Consider the following 26,477-nt stretch of genomic DNA (forward strand, 5'->3'; position numbering starts at 1 on the left):
GACTATACCTGACTGACGGTCTCTGCCTTTTTCCTTAATGGCAGCACCACAATCTGTAATCACGTCGCATTACAATTACTTATGTCTGTTCCCTAACCAGTGGGAAAGCGCCAATAAGACAGGAAGTGGGCAGACCCCTCTAGATGCTTACCCAATATCCATTCTTTTTCTTACACAGCAGGTCCTTGATGAGGTGCTCGGGAACTTAACTCCTGCTTAGACCCACTAGCCTGTGGTAAAACTGGTATCATTATGTGTCGTTTCACTTAAAGTAGCGGAACCTATTGACACCATCAAGCAGGGACTTGCTGTAGAACCTGACACTGTGGCAGCTGCGCACCCAGCTAAATTACTACACCCCGTCTCCCTGCAGCCGGAGGTGCCGGGCTCTGGCTCCCGGTCAGTGAGGAAGTGGCTGGGTGCCTAGCGGCACCCAATAAAGGCCTGCTGGCTGCAGGGACGGTCCGCCCGCTCCGGGCGTGCAGCTGGTACTCAGGAAGCACGTCACTGACCAGGCCCAAGGCGGAAAGACCCCACGCGGCCTTGCTCTGGGGCATGTTTTTATTGGTTCTGAGATAACAAGGCTGAGGCGAGCTGGGATGGGCGCAGCGCTGAGGAGGGCAACAGAGGCTGTGCCCTGGGGCAGACATGCTATGTGGGATCTGCTGGCGGGCTCCCTGGCCCGTCCAGCCGGCAGCGGCTGGGTACATGGCACTTGGCGCCTTGCATAACCTCTGTGGCTTGGCACTGTGGCCTCCTTGTCGGTGGGCGCCCCACTTTCCAGTTGCAGGAGTTGTGAGTCTTTCACAGTGCGGAGAGTGGGGTCCGGGGTGGGCACCTCCCCGGGGTGCAAGCAGGCCCCCTCCACCAGTCCGTCCTGGACTGTCGGCAGCGACAGCAGCGGAGCGAGAAGAGCTCCGCCCCTCTTCTCCCGCCGGTGGGAGCTTGGCAGTCCTGGAGGGGCCCTCACGGCCTCAGCGGGACATCATCCGGACGAACTCTGGTGGGTACAGGAGGGGGGGTAGAAAGCAGCCGTCAGGGCCCAGCTCAGGACCCTGCCTCCGAATCGCCCTCAACCTGTCCCCTCGCCATCCCCCTGCTCCTGAATCCATGCTGGTCCCCACCCCAGGCGGCCTCCTCCAGTCCATCTTCTACACGGCAGCGGCTCGGGCTTTCCAAGCTGCATATCTGACCCGTTCTTAAACCTCTCACGGACCCCACGGTCCCATATACTGGCATGACCGCAGGCCCTCCCACTTCTGGCCCCAGCTGACCTCTCCGGCCTCATCTCTCCCCTCACCCCCATCTCAGGCCCCAGCCACACAGCTCTCCCTTCCAGCACCTCAGGTGCCGCCGGCTCCCTCTCCCTCCTCACTTCCCAGCTCTCCGGCTACTGTCCCCTCTCCCTCCTCTTTTTCAAGCTAGACTTTCTCTTTGAGAGCAGTTTTAGGTTCACAGCAAAATTCAGCAGAAAGCACAGTTCCCAGATACTCCCGACCTCCACACAGGCACACCCTCCCCCGTTACCAACAGCCCCACCGGAGTGGCACAATTGTTAAAATTGATGAGCCGACATTGACACATCAGTACCACCCCAAGCCCAGGTCACAGGAGGGTCCACGCTTGGTGGTGCCCATTCTATGGGCTTTGACAAGTGTATAATGACACGTATCCACCATTATGATGGTCTCGTATACACCATCGTTTCCCGGCCCTAAGAATCCTCTGTGCTCGGCCTACTCATCCCCCTCCCAGCACAGCCCCCGCGACCACTGGTCCTTTCACCGTCTCCAGTTTTGCCTTTTCCAGAATGTGATAGTTGGAATCACACAGCATGCAGCCTTTTCAGATTGGCTTCTTCCACTTAGTAATATGGATTTAAGTTTTCTTCTCTCTGATACCATTCCATTGTCTGGTGGACCACAGTCCACTCATCTACTAAAGCACTTCTTGGTTACTCCCAGGTTTGGGCAGTTATGAATGAAGCTGCTACACACATCCATGTGCCGGCTTCATTTGGATAAACAGTTCTTCCTTCTTTTCCCCTGGTAGCTCCTGCTCATTCCTTAGGTTCTGCTTATTCACAGCCTCCTCCAGGAAGCCTTCCGAATCCCCCTCCAGCTTGGCACAGGGCCCCCCCTGTCCCCACCGCCTGCTATACACTCCCTCAGAACAGCAGGAACTACACTGTTGGCTTCTGTTTTCCTCGCTGGTCTTAGGTTCCTCAGGGTGGGGGTCCGGTCTCAGCCCGCGGAGGTGTACAATACGTGCTGGTAGAATAAGTGGGGGGCCTGGGCTTTCAGGGAAGAGCAGGCGTCTGTGAGGGCCACTTACCTGGACACAGGACATCCGGAGATGTTCGGATCTTGTGGTGGCAAAGCCTTCTCTCCATGTAGTCACATTCTACCCAAGTGTGAGGGACAACTACTCTCCGTAAAAGTCCTCCCCCCTTTGTGCTCCGGACACACTCACAGGCTGGCACATACTCATCCTGCCTTTCTTAGAACTCAGGCATCTGGAGTACAGAGTCAACGTCTTACTGTCTTTTCCCTGCATCTCACAGTGTTCCAAATGGTGTCATGCACCGTGTTATGCGTGGCTGAGAGTCCAGGCCTGGGTTTATGACACAGCTCTGCCTCATGGTTAGGTAATCCCAAGCAAGTTATATTACGTCTCTGAGCCTCAGTTTCCTCATCTCATGCGGTACTAATAGTGCAATCCACAGAGTGACTGTGAGAATTAAATGAGATAAAATATGTAAAGCTAATCAGTACAGTGACTCGTACATATACTTACAATAAATGATAATTATTGTAATTGCTTCTGATTCCTTAAAAAAAGTGTTCATGTAGCATTAGCCAGGCACTGAGTTATGTAGAAAATGCAGTGATAAAGAAAGGAGGTTCCTCTTCTGGAAAAGTTCAGAGTCAAGTGGAGAGACCATAGTAGCCCTTGGAGGACAGTGTGAAGGACAAGGATGGCCCTGAGGTGCTGTGAGGCCCAAAGGTTCAATCTGGAGAATCAGGGACGCAGGGCTGAACAAAGTGTCCCACTGCTGGATCTTGAAGGATGAATAGAATTGAGCCCAAGTGAACAACAGAACAAAAGGCATCTTGATAAAAAGAACCGTGTGTTAAACAGGAACCTAGCAGGTTCATGGACCACGAGTACTTTGGTGCAGCTGTAGGTGCGGTGGGAGCGAAGGAATGGTGGGAGCTGTGGTCAGATTTTAGGGGCCTGAGTGTCATCGTGAGGAATGTGGCATTCAGAAAATACTTTCCATGGATGGAGGATGTGGACAGACAGATGGACAGAGATGGGTGGGGGAAGATGGACACAGTAACGGATGTGTGGATGAGTAGATGGTTACTGATAGGGAAATGACTAGACAGACAATTAGATCAATGGAAGTATGGGTAGAAATATAGGCAGGTGGTTAAAGATATATAAATATATGAATGAATGTAGAGAAGTACAGATGCATGCAGAGATATACATGGGTTGATGGGTGCACGGATGAATGAATGGGTGAATTATGGAAGAATTAGGCATGGGTGGATAGATAAGTGCATGGATAAATGGTTCTATGGGTACTTGTTTAGAGATGGATGAGTGGATAAATAGGACAGATGAAGAGATGAATAAGTGAATAGATGGGATGGATGGATGGATGGATGGATGGATGGATGGATATAGAGATGGGAGGCAGACTGAAGTGGTGCATGGATGGCAGGATGGAAGAGTAGGGGGTGGAAAGTTGGAATGAAATGATGGTTGCATGATGGATATACAGTTGGAGGGCTCCATGAATGGTCCCTTTCTCTCCCACTTTCAAGCCCACCTACCTTCAAAGTCCACGTGGCCATCCCCATTGAGGTCCACATCTCGGATAATTTCCTCTATGTCTCGGTGTCCCACCTGATGACCCAGGAGTTTCCTCATGGCCTCTCGCAACTCACTGGTGCTTATCTCCCCATCACCATTGGTGTCAAACTAGACAGGGCAGGAGGAGGGAGAGGTAGCTATAACATGGAGACCATCAAGAGCAGATCCCAAAGTTGAGCTCCTTCTCCAGAGTCACTGTCCCCTTTCCCCCGGAGACTGTTCTCTGTCCAAGCTCCTTCCTGGTCTGGGACCCAGGGTTCAGGGTTCTTTTCAGGTTGCCATGCTGGGGTTGGGCTTCTAACAGCCTGTCCACTGCCACGACTCACCTCTCGGAAAGCATCTCGCAGTTCCTTTACACCAATCATATCTGCCGTCTCCGCCAGGAGTTTCGGTCCCATTAGCTCCACAAAGTCATCAAAATCCACTTGGCCACCCACTGGGGACAAAGGAAAGAGCTAGGTCATCCATCTAACCATTCCCCTCCTAGGCAATGGAAGGTACTACCAACCCCACCCTGACTTGCACAGGGCCAGGTCCAAGGTTTAACCAAAGGCCAAATGATGACAGAGAGGTGACTACGTACAGGTAGTTTGTCAAAGAATGGCTCAGGGAAGTGGCCAGGGGTTGACAAAGGGAACAAATCAGGAAGTGGGTGGAGATAGATATGGATGAGAGAAAGAAACATTAGGTCACAGAGACAGGCAAAGAATTTCAGAGACAGAGACACATGCAGTAAGGCAGAGAGGGAAGCAGAAATTCTGGGTGCCTGGCCCACATGCTCCAAGCCTTACCCTTGTGCAAATGGAAGCTCAGCTTCCAACAGGCTCTCTCAGGAGGTACAAGTGACTCCGGGCCCCTAGCAGCTGCTAACAGGCCTGCTCAGCAACAGCTTTCACCAGTGACTGGCAGGAGTTTGGGGGGTAAGTGCCCCAGGTGAGGGCTATGGGCTAGCCCTGAGGGGAGCTGCTACACTGACTCCCAAAGTTCCCCAACAGAATTAGACTCGGGTCAGTGGCTTGAGAATACACCCTTTGCTGGCTCCTCCTCCTCCCTGTCTCACTTCCCTATTCATCACCTATTAAATAAATGACCTGTGCTTTCAAGTTCTTGTCTCAGGCTTGCTCCTGAGAACCCAGACAAGAGGAAAACAGTGATAACAGCATCTCTGTTCAACTCACTGCGGGCCAGGTATTGGGCTGCTTTAAATATAGTCCCTCGGTGACTCCCTGAGTTCTCTCCCCCTGACACACCCCTCATTTTCCAGGTGAGGAAACGGGTACGTGGTTTTCCCCAGGCCACAGAGCTGCGGAGATGTGGGCCCAGAATTTGAACCCAGGCCTGAGTGACTGCAGAGGGCTGCAGAAGTGAGGACGGGAGGGAGGGAGGTGCCCAGTGCCCAGTGGAGGGACTCACGGTTCATGTTGATCTGCTGGGACAGCTCGATAAGCTCCATCTCGGTGGGCATGTAGCCCATGGTGCGCATGCAGTTGCCCAGGTCTCGGCAGTTGATGTAGCCGTCCTTGTCCTTGTCAAATTCTCTGAAGGCCTCTCGGAGCTCTGGGGAAGGGAAGAAAGTGGACATGGCTGGGGCTGGGAGCTGCAGAGCCTCTGGAGCCAAAGGCAGACATAGGGCCCACGAGCGTGGACAGCCAGAGCCGGAGCTGCCGGCTGTACACTCCTCTGACCCCGGCTCCCTACCAGGCCCTGTCCCTGGAGGTCAGGGGGTCTCTGCCTCTCTTCCCACCAGTCTCCCTTCCCTCAGCTTCCTGGATGGCTGAGGCACCCTTTCCCCTAAGGGGCCGGGTCTCACCTTCAATCTCCTCTGGCCGCAGTGATCTGTCCTGAAACAGAAGAACGTGTCCTATTAGCAGCTGTCAGGGGCCCGGAGTCACAAAGTCCAACCTGAGGGCCATGCAAGTGGCAGCAGGCGCTGGTGGAGCTGGCGGGGCTGCAGCCGAGCATGCCTGGGCCGTGTCCTTGAGGGGGAAATGAGCACCCCCACATCTCCCACAGCATGGCCGATGCCCAGGGCCCCAGAGCCCCATGCAGCCGGGGCACAGGCCCTCTACACCCAGCCCCTTGTTTCAGACACGAGAATGTGTCAGAGGACAGAGCTGGTCCGAGGCAAAAACCTGTAAATGAAACAGCGTCAGCGGGAGGTCACCGCGGAGAGGAGGCCTGCAAGGTAATGGGAGCAGAGAGGGCTGAGGAGAGAAAGCAGGGACCAGGCAGGCAGCCTGAGGGAGACGGAGGGGAGGACCCGAGGTGTGGAGGCAGGGTTAGGGCTGCGCCCTGCTTCCGGGCACTGCTCTACCTTCTCCAATTTGACCCCCATGCTACACCCTGCCCTGCCACGGGCACAGCATAGGAGCCTGGGGGCTGCCAGTGCCTCCGGCTGCCGCCAGGCCCCAAAACACACATCCAAAGCGTCAATCAGGGCCCAGCTCTCCTTGGGGAGCCAAGGAGACCCTGGGTCTCGGCATCACAGCAGATGGCAGAGGAGTCTCGAAAGAGCAGGCCCGGAGGACACAGGGGGCAGCTCCAGCTGGTGAGGGGCCCGTTGCCCGGGCCTGCCCAGGAGGGACACAGACTGGCACGACATGGATGGCTGCCCAGCTGGACCTGCTTAGTAAGCTCCCAAACTGGTCCACGGGGCTCCCCCTCCCCAGATGGCACAGTTCTCTGCCTCTGGGCAGGGAGCACATGGGGCAGGTGTGCCCGCCCTGAGGAAGCACGCCAGGTAGAGGCCCACCTGTCATGAACACAGACACGCGGTGTGCCACCGTGAGCGGGAGGCATCTCAGCTGTGCACACAGGCTGTTCTAGCCAACAGGGCCAGGGTGCCCACCCACTCCAAACTGGCCCCAGGGCAAGGGGCCCTGACTCTGGAAAATCTGAGAATCTTCTAGAAAGCGGCTCCTGAGCAACAGCTAGTGGAACAAGCAGGTGCACAGGCCGGTGCTTAGGAGTGGCTGTAGGTGGCGGACAGTGTGGAGCGTGTCCATGTGCTTGGGCCCGGCAGCTGCAAGCTCCGGGTCCTGCAGGTGGCGTCTCTGGCTGAGGGTGGGTCACTGAGGTGTGTCTGTCTGTTAGGTGCCTTCGGTGCACAGGGTGCGGGTCGTGCGGGTCGTGCGGGTCGTTACGCTTTCGCATACCTAATCGGGCCTCTGTCACCCACTGGCTGCTCCAACTCAGACTTGGTGCTTGGGTTTTTGCGGTGCCCACACCCCCAGTAAGTGCAAGCGAGCGAGCAAGCGAGGACGTGCCCGCGCACGCACACACGGAGGGCTCTCGCTAGGACAAGTTACTCAGATATAGCAAGTCCTTTCCACCGGTCAGACTCCAGCAGCCCCCACTTCTCCAGGACCCAGCTCGGAGGCACTGGAGAGAAGTGAGGTGCTGCTGCCCCCACTGCACCTCCTCATACATCTTGCATAGACAGGGTCAGGGAGCGGAAAGCCAGGTGCCCCGCTGCGGGGGGCCTGGGGGCTGGCTGAGTCCCGGTGGCTGGTGCTTGGGTCGCCCCCACCCTGGGTGCAGAGTGGGGGAGTTGTGTATTGTGCTTGGAGTAGAGCCAGAGATGCCCTTCCGGGTGGCAGGAAGACCATGAGCAATTGGGGGGGGGGGCGGGGCAGGTGGAATGGAGCATACACATACTCCTTTCACTCCAACGTAATGGCCGGGGGAAGAGCTTGGCCTCTAGAGTCACACAGACCCAGGTGCAAAGCTCAGATCTGCTGCTTCCTAGCCATGGGCCTGGAGCAGGTCACTTCTGTGGCCTAGCCAGTCTCCGCACCTGTAAATAGGTCAGTGCCAGGCCCCTGCCAGGGCCTCAGTGAGCATACCGTGAGACAAGACATGTAGCGCTTAGCACGTGGCATTCAGGAAATGGAACCTACAAACATTTCCACCTGTGACACCATCCTTGTTCCCCCCTCCCTGTGGCTGTCCAAGGCCTGCAGGAGGCTGTCCAGTAGAGAAGCCACACGTGGCCATTTAATCCGAATGGGAATGAAACAGAATTAGCATCCAGTTCCTCAGCTGCACTAGTCCCATGTCCAGTGCTCCACGGCCACACGTGGCCAGTGCCGCCATAGTGGACAGTGCAGATCTCAGGCTTCCATCCTGGCAGCAAGTCCTCCGGACAGTGCTGTGTGCTCAGCACTGCTGCTCAGAGCACAGGAGGCGTAGTCAGACGCCCGAGTCTGAGTCCTCCCTCCCTCACCCACAAGCTGTTCCTTCAGCAGGTTACTTCTCCAACTCAGTTTCCTCATCTGTAAAATGGGGTAATAGTACCTACCTCTTGGAGTGGCTCTGAGTCTTAAGCGAGGCAATGGGCCAAAGCTCTTAGCACAGTGCCGGGCACACAGAAAGTGTTCAAAAAGTCTCCCCAAACATGCCCTGGCTGGTGTGGCTCGGTTGGTTGAGCATATCCCATGCACCAAAAGGTCGCAGGTTCAACTCCCAGTCAGGATGTGGTGCATAGAGGAGACAGCTGACTGATGTTCCTCTCTCTCTCCCTCTGCTTTCTCTCTCTAAAATCAATAAAAACACGTGTATTATTTAAAATCCCCACAATGTTGGCTGCTGTCATCATTCCTTGCTGGTGGAGGTGGGCTCCGCAGTGCGCTGCAGCCATGAGCGGGAAACTTCAGGGGTCAGATTTGCAGACTGAGGGTTTGAGGTGTGTCTGCGGGGGGAGGCACACTTCTGTGTACAGAGCCCCTCCTCTTCCCAGCACCTCCTCACGCCCGTGAAGCCCAGTCGAGCAGCTCCACGGGGGCCAACTTACGTACAGGCTGCCTGTTCTCAGCAAAGCCCTTGCGCAGGAAGACGCAGGCCGGGCCCAGCAGGTTGTGCATGACGGCGCAGTTGTGCGCCAGCGTCAGGAGCGGTCCCGGGAGCTCGCCGCCGGCCGCCAGCCCCTCCTCGCTGGTCTGCACCACTCTGTAGCTGGCGGTCTCCTCCTGGCGCATCTTCAGCCAGCGCCACGCAAAAGCAAAAGAGAGGCAGGCATCACCTCCCTGCCCGGCCGGGCCTCCTAGAGCAGACCCTGGGAGTCCAACGGCAGGTTCAGAGAGCCCTCAGGGGCACGGGGGCAGCCTCCAATTGGTCCAACAGATGGAGTCTCCAGTCCTTGACTGAAGCAGATGCTCCAGGGAGAGCTGGGTGTGGCACCCACCAGGTGGCTCATGTGCACGCGCGCACGCACACACACCCACACACACACACACACACACACACGACACATACGTGTGCCTAGAATCACACTCACGTGCATGCAAAGGCTCAGAGAGAAAAGCAGGCAGCAGGAGGCTTCTGTTCCCACCAATGGGAAGTTTTCGTTAAGGGATGAATGGAATACATCCTTTTCCAACCATTGCCCCAATGTCCCAGCACAAACCCAGGGGCTAAGTTCCCAAACTGACTCCTGCCCCTACCCCCACTGGACCCCACTGGACCCCACTGGAAGGCAGTGAGGACAATCAGAGCAGCAACGTGGAGAGCAGGCTGGGCTGGACTGGAGGTTGCAAACACAGGGGCCACAGCTAACAAATGAAGCGCAGGTGTAAGGGGTGGGAGACGGGGACTCAATGGCGCTGCGAGTCCGTCGTCAGGAGCAGCACCACGGAACTCCAGCCCAGAGACCTTCCGGTGGGCGCGGGCGACACAAAGCACGCCTGTGGGTGGGATCCCACCATTTGCAACCTCGACACTGGACACTCTCACCAGCAAGCCTCCTCCCCTCCCGCCTTCCCTGGCTCCCTGCCGGGCCCGGCCTGCCTGCGACCTCTGAGGCTGAGACAGGGGCCGCTGCTTACCGAATATAGCTGTGCCCCAGGCCCGGCCAATCCAGTCTCCTCCCTGACGGTTCCCATGCAGCTATAAAAAGTCAGCGCTGCCCACAGACTGCCCCCACCCCACCCCCACCCCAGGGCAGCATCAGCATCAGCATCAGACACAACTTTCTATCCGACCCGGCTCCCCAAGACGCCCAGGGCCCCACACCCACCCCTTCATCTCGCCACACTCTCCTTCCTGCCACGTTCCTCTAGCTCAGCGGTTCTCAACCTGTGGGTCACGACCCCTTTGGGGGCCGAACGACCCTTTCACAGGGGTCGCCTAAGACCATCGGAAAACACATATGTAATTACATATTGTTTTTGTGATTCATCACTATGCTTTCATTATGTTCAATTTGTAACAATGAAATCGGGGGTCACCACCACATGAGGAACTGTATTAAAGGGTAGCGGCGTTAGGAAGGTTGAGAACCACTGCTCTAGCTCCATGAAGGCCACACCCAGAGGGGTGGCCTGTCCTCCCGGGCTGAGAAGCGGAACAACCTGCCCGTCTCGCCTTGTCCTCTCATGTGCCATCTCCCCAACGCCCCACACTGTGGGCTGCACACTGGACTCCCTTCCCCTTCCAGGCCTGGAGGGAGACAGTGTTCTGGTTCCTCGAAGGTGCCGCAGCCGCTCAGATTCGCGGTGAAGCACCTCAGCCCAAGGCCCAAGTTCAGTGAGTGCCATAGGGCCAGGCTCAGGGCGTCTCAGAGCATAAGGGGTGTCAGGTGGACCAACGGCCGTTCGGATTTATGCCAAGTGAGGTCAAAGCCTCGGCCACTCTCACAGGCCTCGGGGACGTAGCTAGAGTGAGGGCAGAGCCAGAGGAGCCTCCTGCTGAGGCCGGCCCCCGGGAAGCCTGGGATCCCGTGGCTTAGCCCCGACGCCGTCTCCGGAGGTGCCCGTGGAGAGGCAGCCTTTGGTCCTAGTGACTCAGACACACTTGGCTCAGAGTGACACAGCCCAGGAGGTGACACGGCAGCAGGCGCAGAACTGATAGGTGCTTTGTACACTGACTTTGGGCTCCCAATTCCAGCTCTGCCACCTGCTTGCTTTGTGACCTGGGCAGGTCACGTCACCTGTCTGTGCTCTATTTCCTTCTCTATGCCATGGGCATGGGCATGGGCAATGGTCACACACAGGATTCCTGCGAGAAGTCCATGAGCTATTGCACAGCGCCTACCGCATGCTGAGAGCAGGATAGATGGAGCTGCCACGGGGACGATGGTGACAGTGATGTAACTCAGAGAGATGCTGGTGCAGAGGCAGTCACTTCTGGCCTCAGAGGAAGTGGGAGAACATTTGCCAATCAGAAAGAAGTGAGAAGGATGGAGAATTTGCTCCCACAGAGAACGCGCCAGTGGTGGCCGAGGAATTTCCACCGCATCTCTTGATGGTAATCCTGCCTGGCACCACGCTGCCCCGGGAAGCGGCTGTTCTTCCCGGCCAGTGATGGCACCTGACAGCCTGGTCTGCCTGCCCAGAGCCTGGAGCGGCCGCCTCTCACCATTACCAGGTCCCCGAGTACCACTCAGGAAGCCAAGTGGGCAGCGGCCCACAGGCTGACCATGTCTCCTGGCACCGAGGGGCTGTCCCCTGAGTGTGGCCTAGCAACAGGAGGGCCCAGCATGCCTCAGGACCTAACAGCTTTCTAACAACGGAGCTGGCCAAGAGTCTGCAGGTCAGAGCTGCCCGCACTGAGGGATTCAGGAGAAGTTGAGTGAGTAAGCACTTGGTGAGGTAGGAGAGGCGACTGCTGTAGCCGGTGGGAATTTGGACCAGATGACGTGTGAGGGCAGACTCAGAGATCTAAGAATAACGTTTTTGACAGCAGGAAGAAGAGAAAGGCAAAAATAAAAAATAAAAATACCAGCTCTGGACTCACACAGACCAGGGTTTAAATCCCAGCTCAGAGTCCAGTTGGCTGTGTGGCCTCAGCCAAAAGAACTATTTGGTGGAAAAGAGAAAGTAAGATAACAAGTTGGATACATTGTGAATATTCAGGGAAAAGCAATTATTATTTTTATAAAAAACATGACATTTCCCTGGCTGGGTAGCTCAGTTGGTTAGAGCATTGTCCTGATATACCAAGGTTTCGAGTTTGATCCCTGGTCAGGGCACATACAAGAAGCAACCAATTAATGCATAAGTAAGTGAAATAACAAATCGATGTTTCTCTCTCTCTCTCTCAAATGAATTTTAAATGTTTTAAATTTAAAAACATGAAATTAAATGCAGTAAGTTGCATGATCTTTAACCTTACTCCATGGACTCAAAACCTCTCCTATATTCTTTTTCCTCCATCCCCCTTTTCAGAAAACCTAGAGAGGAAAAATTATGATTACAACAATGTTACTAGCTAACATTTGCTGAGAACTGTATTCCAGGCAGTGCATATAGTGCACAACACTTTTAGTTCTCACGGTCACCTTGCAAGGTGGGTACTAGTATTTATACCTGATGGACCAAAGAAAGAACTGGGGCCCAGAGAAGTCAAGTAACTCGCCCAAAGTCACACAGCTGGAAAGCGGAGACCTGAGAAGCCTGATTCTTAAGCCCTCTGCTACGTAAGGAAGATGGGTGGGGTGGAACCAAAGGCCAATTCTTATTCTTAAACTCACCTCTTCAAGCTCTGGACAGAGCCAGGGGAGGGCTTTCACCCTGTGGTCCTTTAATCTAATTCTGATCAGTTTCTGTTCCTCTGCAACAGTGTGGAGGCCACTTCTGGTACAAAGACTCCACTAAGAAGATAGCAGGTGATGGGGGGAGGGTGCACAGAAGAAACAGTCACCCCTCAGAAGGATGTGAGGAGCAGCAAAGATGGAAAGGGATTTGGTGTGAGCAGCTTAGCCACACGAGGAAGCTGATGAGCAGCAGAGAAGCCTGAGATGCCCTAAATGGAGAGGCTGCCAAACGGACGGAGGAGTGAGGATGGGCTGGGGCAGAGGTGCCGTTAGCTCACCTGAGACCGTGGTAAGTGTCCCTTAACCTCAGTGGCAATTAAGCTCCTTGTCTGGGAAATGGAAGCCCTGCAGGAAAACGTCCCTATCATGCCTCTTCCTTTAGATGCTATCGAGGAGTGTCTTACACGGCCTGACCACAGAGGGCTGGACACACGGGCGGAGTGCACTTGAAGCAAAGCCCTATCGATGCCAGCCCAGTGCTTACTTGCTTCCAAAAGGAATTCTTGCAAAAAGACAGCGTGCTGGTGTGGGACCAATAAATCTGCTACAGGAAGGGACACGCGGACCCCCTGACTCGACATCCTCTTTGTCAGTGGAGACAGTTCTGGTCCCTGAACCAGCCTGGTCCTCGTTGAGATTCTCTGACCTGGTTCCTTTCAGTGGCAACAGGATCTACTTCACAATCCGCAGCCCTGAAGGTGTAGGGTCCACCAGGGAGGGTCAGAGGCCATCCTGCTGAGGAGGCTTAGCAGCAGCAATGTCAAAGCGCAACCCCCTTCCAGTCCTGCCAGTGCCACGGGGTCTGTCCGCTCTGACATCCTAAGGACCACGCTTTTCACTCACTTCCTAGCAGCCATGTGGCTCTTTCCTAAATCTTGTACCGATTCCCAAACACAGTTCCCCATGCAGCTCCAAGTCCCCACTTCCTGGGACATAGGAAACTGTGACAGGAGGTAACCCGGAGCTCAGAACAGAGCAGCAGCTCTAGGCAGAGCCCAAGGGAAGGTGACAAGCCTCAGATGCCCACCCCTCCATGCCCAACCGCTGGGGCCGATGGGAAGATGCCCCAGTCCCCCAGCCCAGGTTTGGAAGTCCAGGAACATACCTTCCTGGAGAGATTTCTCAGTGGAGACTTGACACAGTTGCCCATCCTAAGCTGAGGCAGCGCCTCTCAGGATCCCGGGGTCCATGGAGGAGGCTCTTGGGGCTCAGAGACCTCAGTCCCGGTCCTGCCAAGCCCAGCCTCCCTCTGCCTGCGCCGCTCTTCCTCCAGGACTGAGCCCTCTCTCCTGCGCGCGTGCTCTCTCACTCGTCTGCCGGCTCCTGCTGATTTTTTTTTTTTTTTTGGTGGATTGTGTGTATGTGTGTGTGTGTGTGTGTGTTTGTGTGTGTGTGGGTTTAACTTTCTGGGCACTTTCTTAAGGAGATGAAGGCAGCAGGGGAGCGTGCAGGGCACAGAGAAAATCACCGAGAGAGCTGCTGGCAGAGGGCGGCGGAGCTGGAGAAGGCGGCCGGATCAGCCCCACCAGATTAGCGCTCAGGCCCCTTCCCGCAGCCCCTCCGCTCGCGGCTGCCAGAGCTGCGGAGACACTGCCTGGGGAGGGGACCCCAAGGGCAGCTGCAGCTGGGAATTAGGCCAGCAGACCCAGGAGGGGAATCAGGCTAGTTTGGGTCCCCAAAGCCAGGGTGCCTCCCAGCTGTGTGCTTGCATTCACACACACACACACACACACACACACACACACACACACGAAAGCACACAGGGACAAACACAGGACTGCCTCCTGACAAGTGCAGCTGGATTGAGCAGGCAGCTCCAGCTGAGGGCTTGGGGGAGTTGTGAGTCTCCATCACGCTCGTTTCCCACACCTGCCTCGGCCCGGGAATGGGATGAGGCTGGGGACTGGAAGCTCAGCTGAGCCGACAGCAGTTAGTCCCAGGGCGCAGTCTCGGAGGGCGTGAGTGAGGGGCACTGACCTCGTAATCCTCCGCCTAATCTGAGCCAGGATCGCTCGCCAGCTTCCTTGGGGCGTGGAGCAGAGAGGCCGCCCTTGGCAAAGCAGCCTTCGAGGTCCCACGATGGACTTTTGAGGGGACTGGCTCTGCCTCCTCTCCAGGCTCCAGCTGTGATGTCAGTCATCTCAAGCCTCATGTCCCAGTGGAGATCTACAGCCCCAGCCAGACGACCCAAGAGAGAAGTCCCATTCCCGGCACCCAGCTTTCCCCAGCAGGGGGCGCCAGAGGCAGGTCCGCCCCAGATGGAACTCCCTTACACGCAGGCCTGAGCGGGCAGTCCAGAGGGGCTCCTCTCCCAGGGGCTTTCTGCCCAGTTTCGAGTGGCTGGTCAGACCTCCCCTTAGGGACGATGAGCGGGAGGCCTTGCCCAGAAGGTGCCACAGACTTGGTCCCAGGGAGCCGGGGAAGGAGGTCCCTGGATAGCTCTTGTCGACAGAGCTGCCGCTGGCTGACGATGTCATTGACATGCGAAGGGTTTAATCAGGCTACTCAGCGGCCGTGTTTGGGCCAAACCTCCGGAGCGGGAATGGGAGGAGGACGGGTACCCCCTGAGGACCGATGGAGGAGGCTGGGGAGTTGTTTTCGCCCAACGTGTAGAAAGGAGTGAAGACACTGGGGAGTTGGAGTTGAAAGAGCAAGCAGCCAACTTAAGTGCCTTCTTCAAAGCCGTGTTCCTTGGAAATAGCTTAAAGCAACATCTGCGGTCAGGGTCATTCATGAAGGGCAATGGAGATGAATGAGAGGATCAGCAGGCCTGGGGTTGAGTCCTGGCTCTGCTGGCTTCTGACTTCTCACATTCCAGAGCTTCAGTTTCCGTGCCTGGAAAATGGGGTTTCCTCTCTCTTACTTAAAATGCCTACATGGCAAAGTGCATGGCACATACGGGGACTCTAGAAGTAATTATTAAAATGGAGAAAGAAGGATCATTTGTCCGGTATTTATGTGCCAGGCACTGTGCCTGGCCGTGAGAGCCTGGGGAACAAGAGAAACACAGTCCCTGCTTTCAAGGAGCTTCCATTCTAGCAGGTGGGCAAGAGCTATTACACGGCTAGGAACACACTGACTTCATTACATGTTAGTTACATGCTATGAAGGGGAAGCACAAAAACTCTAGGGATGCGCCTTAATTCAGGAAGATCAGAAAAGACATGCAGACCAAAGCCAGGAAACTGGCCATCTGCAGATTCTGTTGAAAAGCTAGGGCTCACAAATGAGGTATTATAGAATTAGCCCTGAGACCTATATAATTTAATTAACCGATGTCACCCCAATAAATTCAATAAAAAATTAAAATTGAAAATTTTAAGTAAAAAAAAAAAGAAAAGAAAAAGAAAGAAAGAAAAGTAAAGCTAGAACTCACCAGGAACCCAAAGGGAAAGGGGTTAAGCTTCACACAGGAACCCAGTTCATATGAACTACATGAGCAGATACATGAGCAGGCAGGCAGCACAGTGTAAAGCAGCTTCCCTCCCCTGGCCGCCGATGAGACTCACTGGGAGCTTCCCCGGAGATGCTGACTCATCAGGCACAGGTGGGCTCCAGACATTGCCGATCAGCGTGCTCCAGGTAACTCTAACCTGCAGCCAGTGTTGAGAACTACTGACACAGCCTACTGGTAAGAGCTTGGAGTGCAGAGTCAGACCTGGGTTCCAATCTTGCCCTGCTGCCTAGCAACTACTGGCTGATCTTGAGGACAGTTTATCTTTCTGAGCCTCAGTTTCTTTATTGATCAAATGGGTACTCTAATAACCCTTCCCTCAAGGGCTCTTCGGAGTTAACGAGACAATGCATGCAAAGGGCTTGGCACAGTGCCACAAGCATTGGTCTTGTATGGCCAGGGCACCCACTCCTGCCCCCTGCAGGCCATTCCAGAGCACAGCACCCACTTGTCAACCTTGTGATATGCCGGTACGGCTGTCTCCTGCAGGAAAGGCACGCACTTCGCCCTGGCACACTCTTCAAAATGCTGCTCACTTTGGGTGTAGATATTTGGATATGGGTCAGAGGTTTTGCTTGTAATGGACCGTGTGGACAGTTAAATAAGATAATAAATCATACCCCTCAACATGAAGCCTGGCACATAGTAGACACTCAATAAATGCTAGTATAGCCGAAACCGGTTTGGCTCAGTGGATAGAGCGTCGGCCTGCGGACTGAAAGGTCCCCGGTTCGATTCCGGTCAAGGGCATGTACCTGGGTTGCGGGCACATCCCCAGTGGGGGGTGTGCAGGAGGCAGCTGATCGATGTTTCTCTCTCATCGATGTTTCTAACTCTCTATCTCTCTCCCTTCCTCTCTGTAAAAAAAAATCAATAAAATATATTTAAAAAAAAAGAAAAGAAATGCTAGTATGATATTAAAGAATGTAGAATGTGGAGTCCCAATGGCTGGATTTGAGGCCCAGTTTACCATTTCCTAACCACATGGCCTGTATAAGTGATTCGATTTCTCTGGATCCCAGTTTCCTTAATTATAACATGGAAATAAGACCTGACCTTTCAATTTTGGAGGATTATGGTGAAGACCATGAGCTACAGATATGAAAATGCTGTTAAGTAAAGGCTTTGCAACGTAAGGTATTATTTCTGCCCTCCTTTGTCACCCGGAAAAAAAAAGATTAAAATAATAAATTCCTGATCTTAACTTGTTAAATGAAAAGTCAGGTACTTTGAAGAAACCCATCATTCTTTAGGGAAGAGGATGCAGTATTGACTTGAGTCTTCAGGGCAGGAAGGGATTCAGGGATTCAAACCTAGAGCTTGCTTAAGCTGTGTTTGGCTCTGCGGGAGGGGTGCTGGTGATTGAAAGGGGCAGATGGCTTGACCTTCAGCAGAAAATTTTAAAAAAAATATATTTATTTATTAATTTCAGAGAGGAAGGGAGAAATAGAGAGAGAGAAACTTCAATGATGAGAGAGAATCATTGATCGGCTGCCTCCTGCAAGCCCCATACTGGGGATCAAGCCCACAACTCAGGCATGTGCCCTTGGCTGGAATTGAACCTGGGACCCTTCAGTCCACAGGCTGATGCTCTATCCACTGAGCCAAGCCGGCCAGGGCAGCAGAAAATTTTTAAAGGGCTGAACTGTGGGAGGTTCTAGAAGGAGCAAAGGCATCACACAGCCCCATCCCACCCCCATTCCTGCTCACTGAGGCATCAGGCCCCGGGCCTGTGGAAGCCACACTGTGAGATTCCGACTCATGAATGGAATAATAGGATCAGAGGGATGAGAAGGATAAAGCCGTTGCTGATTATTCCTGATTAGGAGGGAGACTGGTCTTCAGTGGCCCTGATCAGTTCTATCGCTGCACTTGACCTTGGATGGCAGCCCAGTGCTAAGATGCTCAGGGAAAGCTGGGTTGTTACCTGAGAGGTACTTTGTGGTTGCTTCTGACAAATAGGAAACACACTGAGGTGACTTGCCACCAAACCAGCATGGCGTGGCACAGGCAGGCTGTTCAGAGAGGCAGACCACAGCACAGTCCTGCGGGACCTTCGGACTAGCCATTTCCCCTGAGTCTCTCTTCTCATCTCTAAAATGGAGGATGATAATGCTAACCTTCACAGGTTGCTATGAAGTTAAGATAATGAGAAGATACTTTTTGTCAATTGTTTAGTGGGCTCTAGACTAAGGTCTCAAGTACGCTTGTTGCTTCCCCAGAACAGCTAGAGGCAAATGCAGACACCTGGGGGACTCGCTCTGATTTATGTTAATCACAACTGACTTTTTCAGGCCCCAGAGAAAAGGCCATTAGGGCTACCAGCCTCCTCAGAGTGCAGAGGGAGAAAGGTGGCCAGGCAGGAGTGAGTACTATACTCAGTCCCCATCCTAAAAACATAGGCCTAGTAGGACTAAATCTGTTAGGACCCAAGCCACCATAGCCTCTCTCCCCAGCTAAGAACCCTCTGCAGTCCGTGTCTGGAGATATCAGCCATTCATTTGCTGATTCACTCATTAGGATACAGGATCACAGTGATCCTACTATGTGCAAAGCAGTTTGGGAATTGGAATAGCATACCCAACTCAAAAGAGGAGTCTCTACAGCTAGAAAAAGAAGGGTGGGACAGAGCTGTGGGTTTTATTTGCATTTGCCTCCTCTACAAGGGGTGTTACTTTCCAAATTTAAGGTAAGGAGCAGAAAGACTGTTCCAAGACCCAGTGCCAAGCACTGCCCTAAGTCATGTCTATTCTGAGTTAATTTCTGGTACCACATCTTCTCTCCGGGTGACATGTCCGCAGCTAGCCACTAAGAGGGTACTAGAAAAGGTCCTTTGCCATTCAGCTCCTTCCTTTAACATCCTTCCTCACCTGGCTCAGAGACAGCTTTTACAGTACAGGCCCTCATTGGGACACTTACTCTTTAAATAACAATAACACTAACGAAGGCTGCCCTTTTCCCAGCACCCGCTCTGAGCCAGGCCATTTGACGTACTGAGTCTTGTATACTTCACACAACTGTGCAAGGTAGTTTCTGTCAACCTCATTTCTGGATGAACCCAGACTGAAAGAGAAATTAAGAGGCCCAAGGTCACAGCAATAGGCAATGACGGCTCTGGGATTGGAAGCTGCAGCTCTACTGTCTCCCCAGCCACCATCCCATGCTTTAGTCTCCCTGCAGGCAGTGAGGATGCCCTGTGAGGTCACTAGAAGAATCCTAATTGCTGTTCCCCCTAATTTAGGAGTCTATCTTAGTACCTTCACTTTGAACCCTATTCTATTACAAACATAAGGAAAACGGCCTGACATAGACCTTGGTGGTTAATCAACAGCAGCTGCAATAATAATAACATTGACAGAGCCTTTGGTCTGAACCACACACTGGTCCAAGCTCTGTACATATCACCTTATATAATCTCCCCTAAACCTGGTGAGGTACTATGAATTATCCCTATTTTGCAGATAAAGAAACAGGCTTAATGAGGATGAGCCCCTTAAAGTGAAGAAATATGAACTTGGGCCCTAGGTGGTTTGGCTCAGTGGATAGAGCGTCGGCCTGGGGATTCAAGGGTCCCAGGTTCAATTCCAGTCAAGGGCATGTACCTGGGTTGCGGGCACATCCCCAGTAGGGGGCGTGCAAGAGGCAGCTGAATCGATGTTTCTCTCTCATTGATGTTTCTAATTCCCCATCCCTCTCCCTCTCCCTTCCTCTCTGTAAAAAAAATCAACAAAATATATTAAAAAAAAAAAGAAATATGAACTTGGAAGACATGACAAATATACTTCCCCAGGGTGATATTTTGCCTAAGCAGACCCGACCTGAAAGTGTCTGTACTCAGAAGCCCATTTCCCTTCCCTTGGTCCTGACCCTGTCTCCGCGGGCAGAAATCTAAATGCAGAAAGAAGGGAAGGGAAGGGTGGCAGCGGCAGTGCGGTGGCCGGTGCGGGTGCTTGGAGAAAAAAAAAAAGAAGAAGAAGGGAAAGGAAGCCTTATTCCCCCTCGCAAGAGGCTGACACCAGTCCCAGGCCAGGCTTTGTTGTTGTTGCTGCTGCTGTGCAGAAGATGCCTGAGAGCTGTCAGCAGGAAGCCCAGACTGAATGTGCCCCAGCTTTAAAGAAAACGTCTGCAGCCCAAAGGGCAAGAGCTTCCAGAGGAGGGAGTAAATATTTGATGGGCCTCCCAGCTCTTCCTGGCTCAGATGACTCTGGTGACATTTCAGAACATGGGGCTGGAGAATATTCTCCGTTTAATGATTGAAAAAGTAGAAGTGGGGAGAAAAGCAGGCAGCTGAGAATGAAGAATGAAGCCAGATCACCAGCAAACTAACCAGAAAATGAGCGATTCTGGGCCAATAACCTACCCTTCCAAACTGCTAAACTGTAAGCTTCAAGGGCATCAGCTAGCAGACTGAAGGGTCCCAGGTTGGATTCCAGTTAAGGGCACATACCTTGAGGCTCAATCCCTGGTCCTGGTCAGGACGAGTGTGGGAGGCAACCAATCATTATGTCTCTCTCACATCAATGTTTCTCTCTGTGTCTCTCCCCCTCCCTTCCACTCTCTAAAAATCAATGCGGGACAGTATCCTCGGGTGAGGATGAACAACAACAACAACACATAAAATACCCAGAACTCCAGCTACCTTGTTCACTGTTGTCTCCCTGAAGCCAGGCCAACGCCTGAGCAATGCCCTAATGCCCTACACCTGCTCACTAATACATACGCCCCTGCAGCGAACTTCTCCCTCATCACGTCGGCACACTAACTCTCCCAGCTCTGCATCCACATCTCCACGACGGAGAACTGTTTCCAGCGAAGTCGGAGGACTCCCCGCGGAACAAAGCCGCACGCTGGAGCCCTGTCACCCCACCACAGCAGCCCCGTGCAACCCAAATCCATGCGCAGCTGCCTTCATGTCAGACCTCCTCCGGCATCAGCCGCTGTGCAGTAGTACTCTGAAAAGGAATGCGCGGATCTGAAGCCACACACGGCCTCCTTGGAATCTTGATCCAGCCTGGCAAGCCGGGAGCTTCAAACGGCTGCTTTACGCTACTTGCTAGCACAGCCAGGCTCTGCCGCCTTCCCCACACACCGTGCAAACAGCCTGGTCAGACCTCTGCATCCCCCCCCACCCCCCCACCCCCGCTGCCGCAGAACTGTCTCAAGGCTGTGCAGTGAGTTATTTAATTATGGGCTCAGAACCAGAGGCTATCCTGGCTTTGCTCGGGAGTTCACAGGTTCCTTTCCGCCGAGCCTCTCTCCCCAGCAGCACACCCTCAAACTGGATTACGACTAAGGGATTGTTTTTAAAGGGCAGCTGCCCAGCTGCCCGGGACCCTTGAGAGAAAGGCCTAGGAAACCAAAGGAGCCACTGCTGACTCCGTAGTGACCTTTCTGACCCGAGAATGCACACCACCTCAAGCTAGGCGGCCGTGGGTACTGCTCCACATCCTCTGACTCACAACTGCCCAACTGCCATCCTAATGGCAGCCCGAAGCAACAACCTCCGTCAAACACCCCAAAGTTCCAGCTTGAGGAGTAGCTGCACAGCCCTCCATGCCTCCAGACACTTCTCTCTTCCCATATTTTAGCTCTCCTAACTTTCCCCAGGCCTTGTGGCCACCACAGGCAATGATTAGGGTCCTTCATCCCCAAGCAAGGCTGTGTGCCCCAAGGTCCCCCACTCTTGACCCCAAGACTCCAAACCCTTCGCTCTCCTGAGTTGCTCACTGGTGGTCTTGGCCAGAGTCCAGGGTTTCGCGCCCCCTGCTCAGAGCGCCCCTCCGTGACCCCTTCAAATCTCCAGGTGGCGTGCGGAGGTCGATCCCTCCCAGGACGGGCCCATTCTGGCAGGTGGAAGGCGGCTTTGCAGGGTGCCTCGCCCCAGAAGAGGCCGGAGCGTGGACAGCGCCCAGGGTGCTGAAGCAGGCACCGGGGGAGGCAAGCGCAGGCAGGGGCGCGTGGCTGGGGGCCCGGGCAGCAGGAGGACGGCTGTGGGGGCGCAGCCCGCGGCAGGGTCCCGAGCGCCTCTCCAGCGAGCACGGACGGACGGGAGGTGCGGCCCTTACCTGGCCGAAGGCGGAGCTGAGCATGGGGCGCAGCCGGTGGAGGAACGGGTCTGCCTCGGACGCGGCAGCTGGAGCGGAGACCCCGCGACTCGGGGCTCGCTGCGCGCACCGGAGGCCGAGCGCCGGGGACAGCCCCCGTTCCTCCCCATCCCGCCCGCGGGCCGGCGGCAGCGGCGACTGGGGAGAAGGTCGGGACGCCGCGGCCGCCCGCAGCGCCTCCCGGGGCCTGCAGTGCGCCTGGGGGAGCCCGCAGCGGCTTCCCCGCACGCCCTCCTCTCGCGGCGCCGGCCGGCACAGGGGCCTCCGCAAACTGGGGTCCCCGGACGGCGGTGGCGTGCCGGGGCAGGTGCTGGGCAGCCGGCGGCTAGGCAGCCCTGGCTCCCGGGCAGGGCCCTGGCGGGGAAGCCGGCTGCCCCCGCTCGTCGCAGCCGCCTTCAGCAGCGACGTCTTGGACTCGCTTTTGGCGATGTGCGAGCTCATCGCAGCGGGGCCGGCGCTCGCATGGCCGGGCAGCGGAGGCGCGGTGCGGCACCGAGCGGGGCCCCCGGTGGGCAGAGAGCAGGGCGTCCGGCGGGAGCCAAGCCCGAGGACGCGCTGGAGGCGGGCGCCGTACCCGGGCCGCTTAAATGCGGCCCCGTCTCCGCCACCCATGTGATAGCGCAGCCTCTACACCCGGAGTCCCGAGCTCCCCGGTGGCTGGCGGTCCAGATCTGTGGGGGTGCCCGCCGGCTGTCCCCTGAGAGCCCACCCCCAGCTCCGGGCGGCCCAGGTACTGCCTCGCCCCGCCCCTTTCCCCGCCCAGCGCTCGAGGAGCCTCGCTTCCGGGCGGCCCCTGGCGGCTTAGGGGGCGCTGCGGCACGGAGCAGGGAGCACAAGGGAAGGGGTTTGGCCAAGGGCCCCAAAGATGTCCAGTCTTTGGTATCGCCGGAACTGGCCCTTAACACGCCTGGAGGCCCCCACGGGAAGCCGAACCCCCGGAACCTCCAGAAATGCAGGCGGGATGCACTCCCCAGGGGATACAACTTTGGAACGGAGGATGAGAGCCACGGACGATGAAGCACTCTGACATCACCGCTTACAAGCATCCAGAATGACGGACGTGGAGGGACAGGCTCCGCTCTGTGGGTACGTCATCCAGTCCCAGGGTCACGGAGTGGGGCGGGATGACCCTGGTAAATCAGTCACAGAGTTCCCAGTTCTCGGAACAGAAGAGCAGCCAGGTGGCATGCCTAACTGGATTTGCGGGGCCTGGTGATGCCCAAGTCTCAGGTAGGACCCATGTGCTGCCCCTCAGCTCTCGTGTCCCCTCTCCTTCATGTCCTTCTAGATGAGGGAGACAGTTTTGCTCTTGGTACTTGGTAGGCAGCCAGGGAGTCACAGAGGCCTGATTTTATTGTCAACTCCCAGCTCTGCCACTTACCATCTGGATGACTTGGCCAGTGCCATCCACCTCTCCGAACCTCGTGTGCCTCTTCTGTTAAATGCAGATGATAACCCTAACTGCTTGGCCACACCGGTGACACCATGCACACAGGCCTAGCCCAGTGCTTAGAACAGGACACCCATGAGTGAAGCTAGTTCCTTTCCCTCTTTTGAGGACCCGGCGACCACTCTCAAGGAGACTTGAGAGTTAAAGGGGGTAGGGGTGAACTTCCCAGGCTCTCCCTGTTCTGGTCTCTGGCCCTGATGCCACCCATGCATGAGAATAGGGCAAGTCTGGTCAGCCTCAATAGGAGGACAGGTGTGCTGACTGCCAATATGCTCCACATCACTCATGCCAAGTGCTCACCCTTCTCTCCACTGCCCTCTTCTGGTACATACCCAGGTGCAGGGAATTAAGAAAAACAGGATGAGCCCTAACCGGGTTGGCTCAGTGGATAGAGTGTCAGCCTGTGGACTGAAGGGTCCCAGGTTCGATTCCGGTCAAGGGCATGTACCTTGATTGTGGGCACATCCCCAGTGGGTGGTGTGCAGGAGGCAGCTGATCGATGTTTCTCTCTCATTGATGTTTCTAGCTCTCTATCCCTCTCCCTTCCTCTCTGCAGAAGATCAATAAAATATATTTAAAAAACAAACAAACAGGATGGGTCTGGCTAGTATGGCTCAGTGGATAGAGCATCAACCTGCAGATTGAAGGGTCCCAGGTTCAATTCTGTCAGGGCACATGCCCGGGTTGTGGGCTCCATCCCCAGTGGGGGTCATGCAGGAGGCAGCTGATCAATGATTCTCATCATTGATGTTTCTATCTCTCTCTCTCTTCCTCTCTGAAATCAATAAAAACATATTTTTTAAAAAGAAAAACAGGATGGGCAGGGAAAGCAACTGCCCATAGGCCAAAGTGAACAAGAGAAGTATAGCAAACTGTTCCCTGGATCACCTACTATAAGGGACTGAATTGCCATATCCAAGCTACGCAGGTGCCTATAGAACAAATACTGAGGCAGGCTGGGGTGCCACTGCCCTGAAGCCTCACTGCAATGTCCACTCGGATGTGAAGGGTGTAAAGGTCCCCCCCTCAGAGTCTGGGGGTCAATCAGTGTCTTACCTGTTCCGGTCTCAGAGTAATCAGTGTTGGGCAGGATTAACGACAAATGTACATTTCGTGTAAATCCCAGGAGATAAAGTCCTTATCAGAATCCCTCAGGAGCTGATGAGATGCAATGGGCTGAAGGGTATTGTTAATCCCTGCTGTGCCACTAGATCAGTGGTTCTCAACCTGTGGGTCTCGACCCCTTTGGGGGTCGAACGACCCTTTCACAGGGGTCGCCTAAGACCATCAGAAAACACATATATAATTACATATTGTTTTGTGATTAATCACTATGCTTTAATTATGTTCAATTTGTAACGATGAAATACATCCTGCATATCAGATATTTATATTACGATTCATAACAGTAGCAACATTACAGTTATGAAGTGGCAACGAAAATAATTTTATAGTTGGGGGTCACCACAACATGAGGAACTAAAGGGTCGTGGCATTAGGAAGGTTGAGAACCACTGCACTAGAGGTTATCTTTCTGAAATTCCGTAAATAGTCTGGGCAAGACCTCTGTCCGTAACTGATTCCTGAAAAAGTGAAAAACCTGCTTACATCACCTATGAAATTAGAGAAAATAAACCAAGATTATGTTCATGGAGCGAATGAATGAGGCATATGCACACAGATCCTGGATAATCCTGGATATGTGCCAAGATTCCATTTCATTTATAAAATGTGTTAATTTGGTCATTCACTTAACAAATATTTCTAGAACTAGGCACTGTGTTAGATACCGAGGAACAAAGATTTATCCAGTCATTCAATAAATACTTGAGTGACTGTTATTTGTCAGGCACCGTCCTAGGTACCATGGACATACTAGTACATGGTGATGAACAAAACAGTCTCCATCCTCAGCAACAAATAAACTCTATAAACGCATGGAAAATTAATGGTGACAAACTGTGGCATGTCGTGCTGAGAAATAAAGCAGGCAGGAGAGGAGGGCTTCATGGAGAGCGCTACTGTAGACAGTGATTGGGGAGGGCCTCTCTGAGAGGGGACATTTGAGCAGAGGCCACAATGAAAGAAGGGAGCAAGCCACGCGTATACCGGGGGAAGAGCTTTCCTGGCAGAGAGGAGACAGTTCAGAGGAGGGAACCTCTCGGCATATTCGAGGAGAAGCAGAGACAATGAGGCTGGACTGAGCAAGGGGGGAGGGGTGGGAGAGATGAAACTGGAGAGGAAAACAAGGGCCAGAGCGCCAAGGACTTTGTCCCCCCCCACCCCCCACCCCCGAGTCTGAAGGGAAGCCACTAGCAGGTGTGTGGCAGAGGAGTGGCATATGGTTGTTTACATTGTTAAAGGATCATTGGCTGCTTCACAGCAAGTCCGCTGCTGGATAGCAGTGTGGCAATACGGAGCCAGTCAGGTGCTGTCACATGGAACAGGTGAGAGAGTGACAGCTTGGACTAGAATGGTCGTGAGGGGGGTGGGAAGAACTGACCAGATTCAGAAGCTATGTAAAGAATTACAGTAAGACTTAGTCCCTGCTCTCAAGGAATTTGCAACAGCAACAACAAATAACAAAACCCACCAAAATATAATGGGAATGACATGCTAGGTCACATGGAATCACCAATGCAGAACCTTTAGGGAAGTTGGAGAAGGCTTAGAGAAGGTAACATTTGAGCTGCATTTTGAAGAAGTGAAAGTCCGCCAGATGAATAGGGAAGGTAAGAGGAAGGTCACTCCAGGCAGAGGGAACAGCTTAAGTGGAGGCTTGGGAGTGTGACACTGCATAATGTGCTTGGGAATCGTTTAGTGGCCTGGGGAGGAGGGTAATAAGGGCTGAAAGTCAAGCCTAGAAAGATGGTTGGAACCAGACTGTGAAGGATCCTGAAGGTGATATTCAGGAGTTTATCCTTTTTTCTATAAACAATAGAGAGTCCTTGAAGGCTTTATGCGTGTATACAGGACGTTAGCAGAACTGTGTTGTTGAAGATAATGCTGACTCATTGTGGAGTAGACTAGAAGGACGCTAAAGACAAAACCAAT

General features: G+C 54.1%; 1 protein-coding gene across 3 annotated transcripts; it reads right to left on the minus strand.

Moving 5' to 3' along the window:
• Positions 1 to 543: 543 nt before the first annotated feature.
• Positions 544 to 22,741, minus strand: CABP1 (calcium binding protein 1). Of its 3 annotated transcripts, none has more exons than XM_081113444.1 (7): positions 21,935 to 22,670; positions 8,682 to 8,861; positions 5,696 to 5,726; positions 5,299 to 5,442; positions 4,212 to 4,321; positions 3,846 to 3,993; positions 544 to 1,000 (listed from the first exon to the last, which is right to left on the minus strand). In XM_081113444.1, the coding sequence occupies exons 1-7, from the start codon at positions 22,583 to 22,585 to the stop codon at positions 975 to 977; spliced, it is 1,290 nt and encodes a 429-aa protein (XP_080969570.1). In that variant the 5' UTR covers positions 22,586 to 22,670; the 3' UTR covers positions 544 to 974. The 3 variants fall into 3 exon arrangements, with proteins under 3 accessions (XP_080969570.1, XP_080969571.1, XP_080969569.1); XM_081113445.1 differs by lacking the exon at positions 21,935 to 22,670 and adding an exon at positions 13,521 to 13,893; XM_081113443.1 differs by lacking the exon at positions 8,682 to 8,861 and having other exon boundaries at positions 21,935 to 22,741.
• Positions 22,742 to 26,477: the final 3,736 nt, after the last annotated feature.

Source organism: Myotis nattereri (assembly GCF_964212035.1).
Source record: "Myotis nattereri genome assembly, chromosome: 19".
NCBI classification, from domain to species: Eukaryota; Metazoa; Chordata; class Mammalia; order Chiroptera; family Vespertilionidae; genus Myotis; species Myotis nattereri.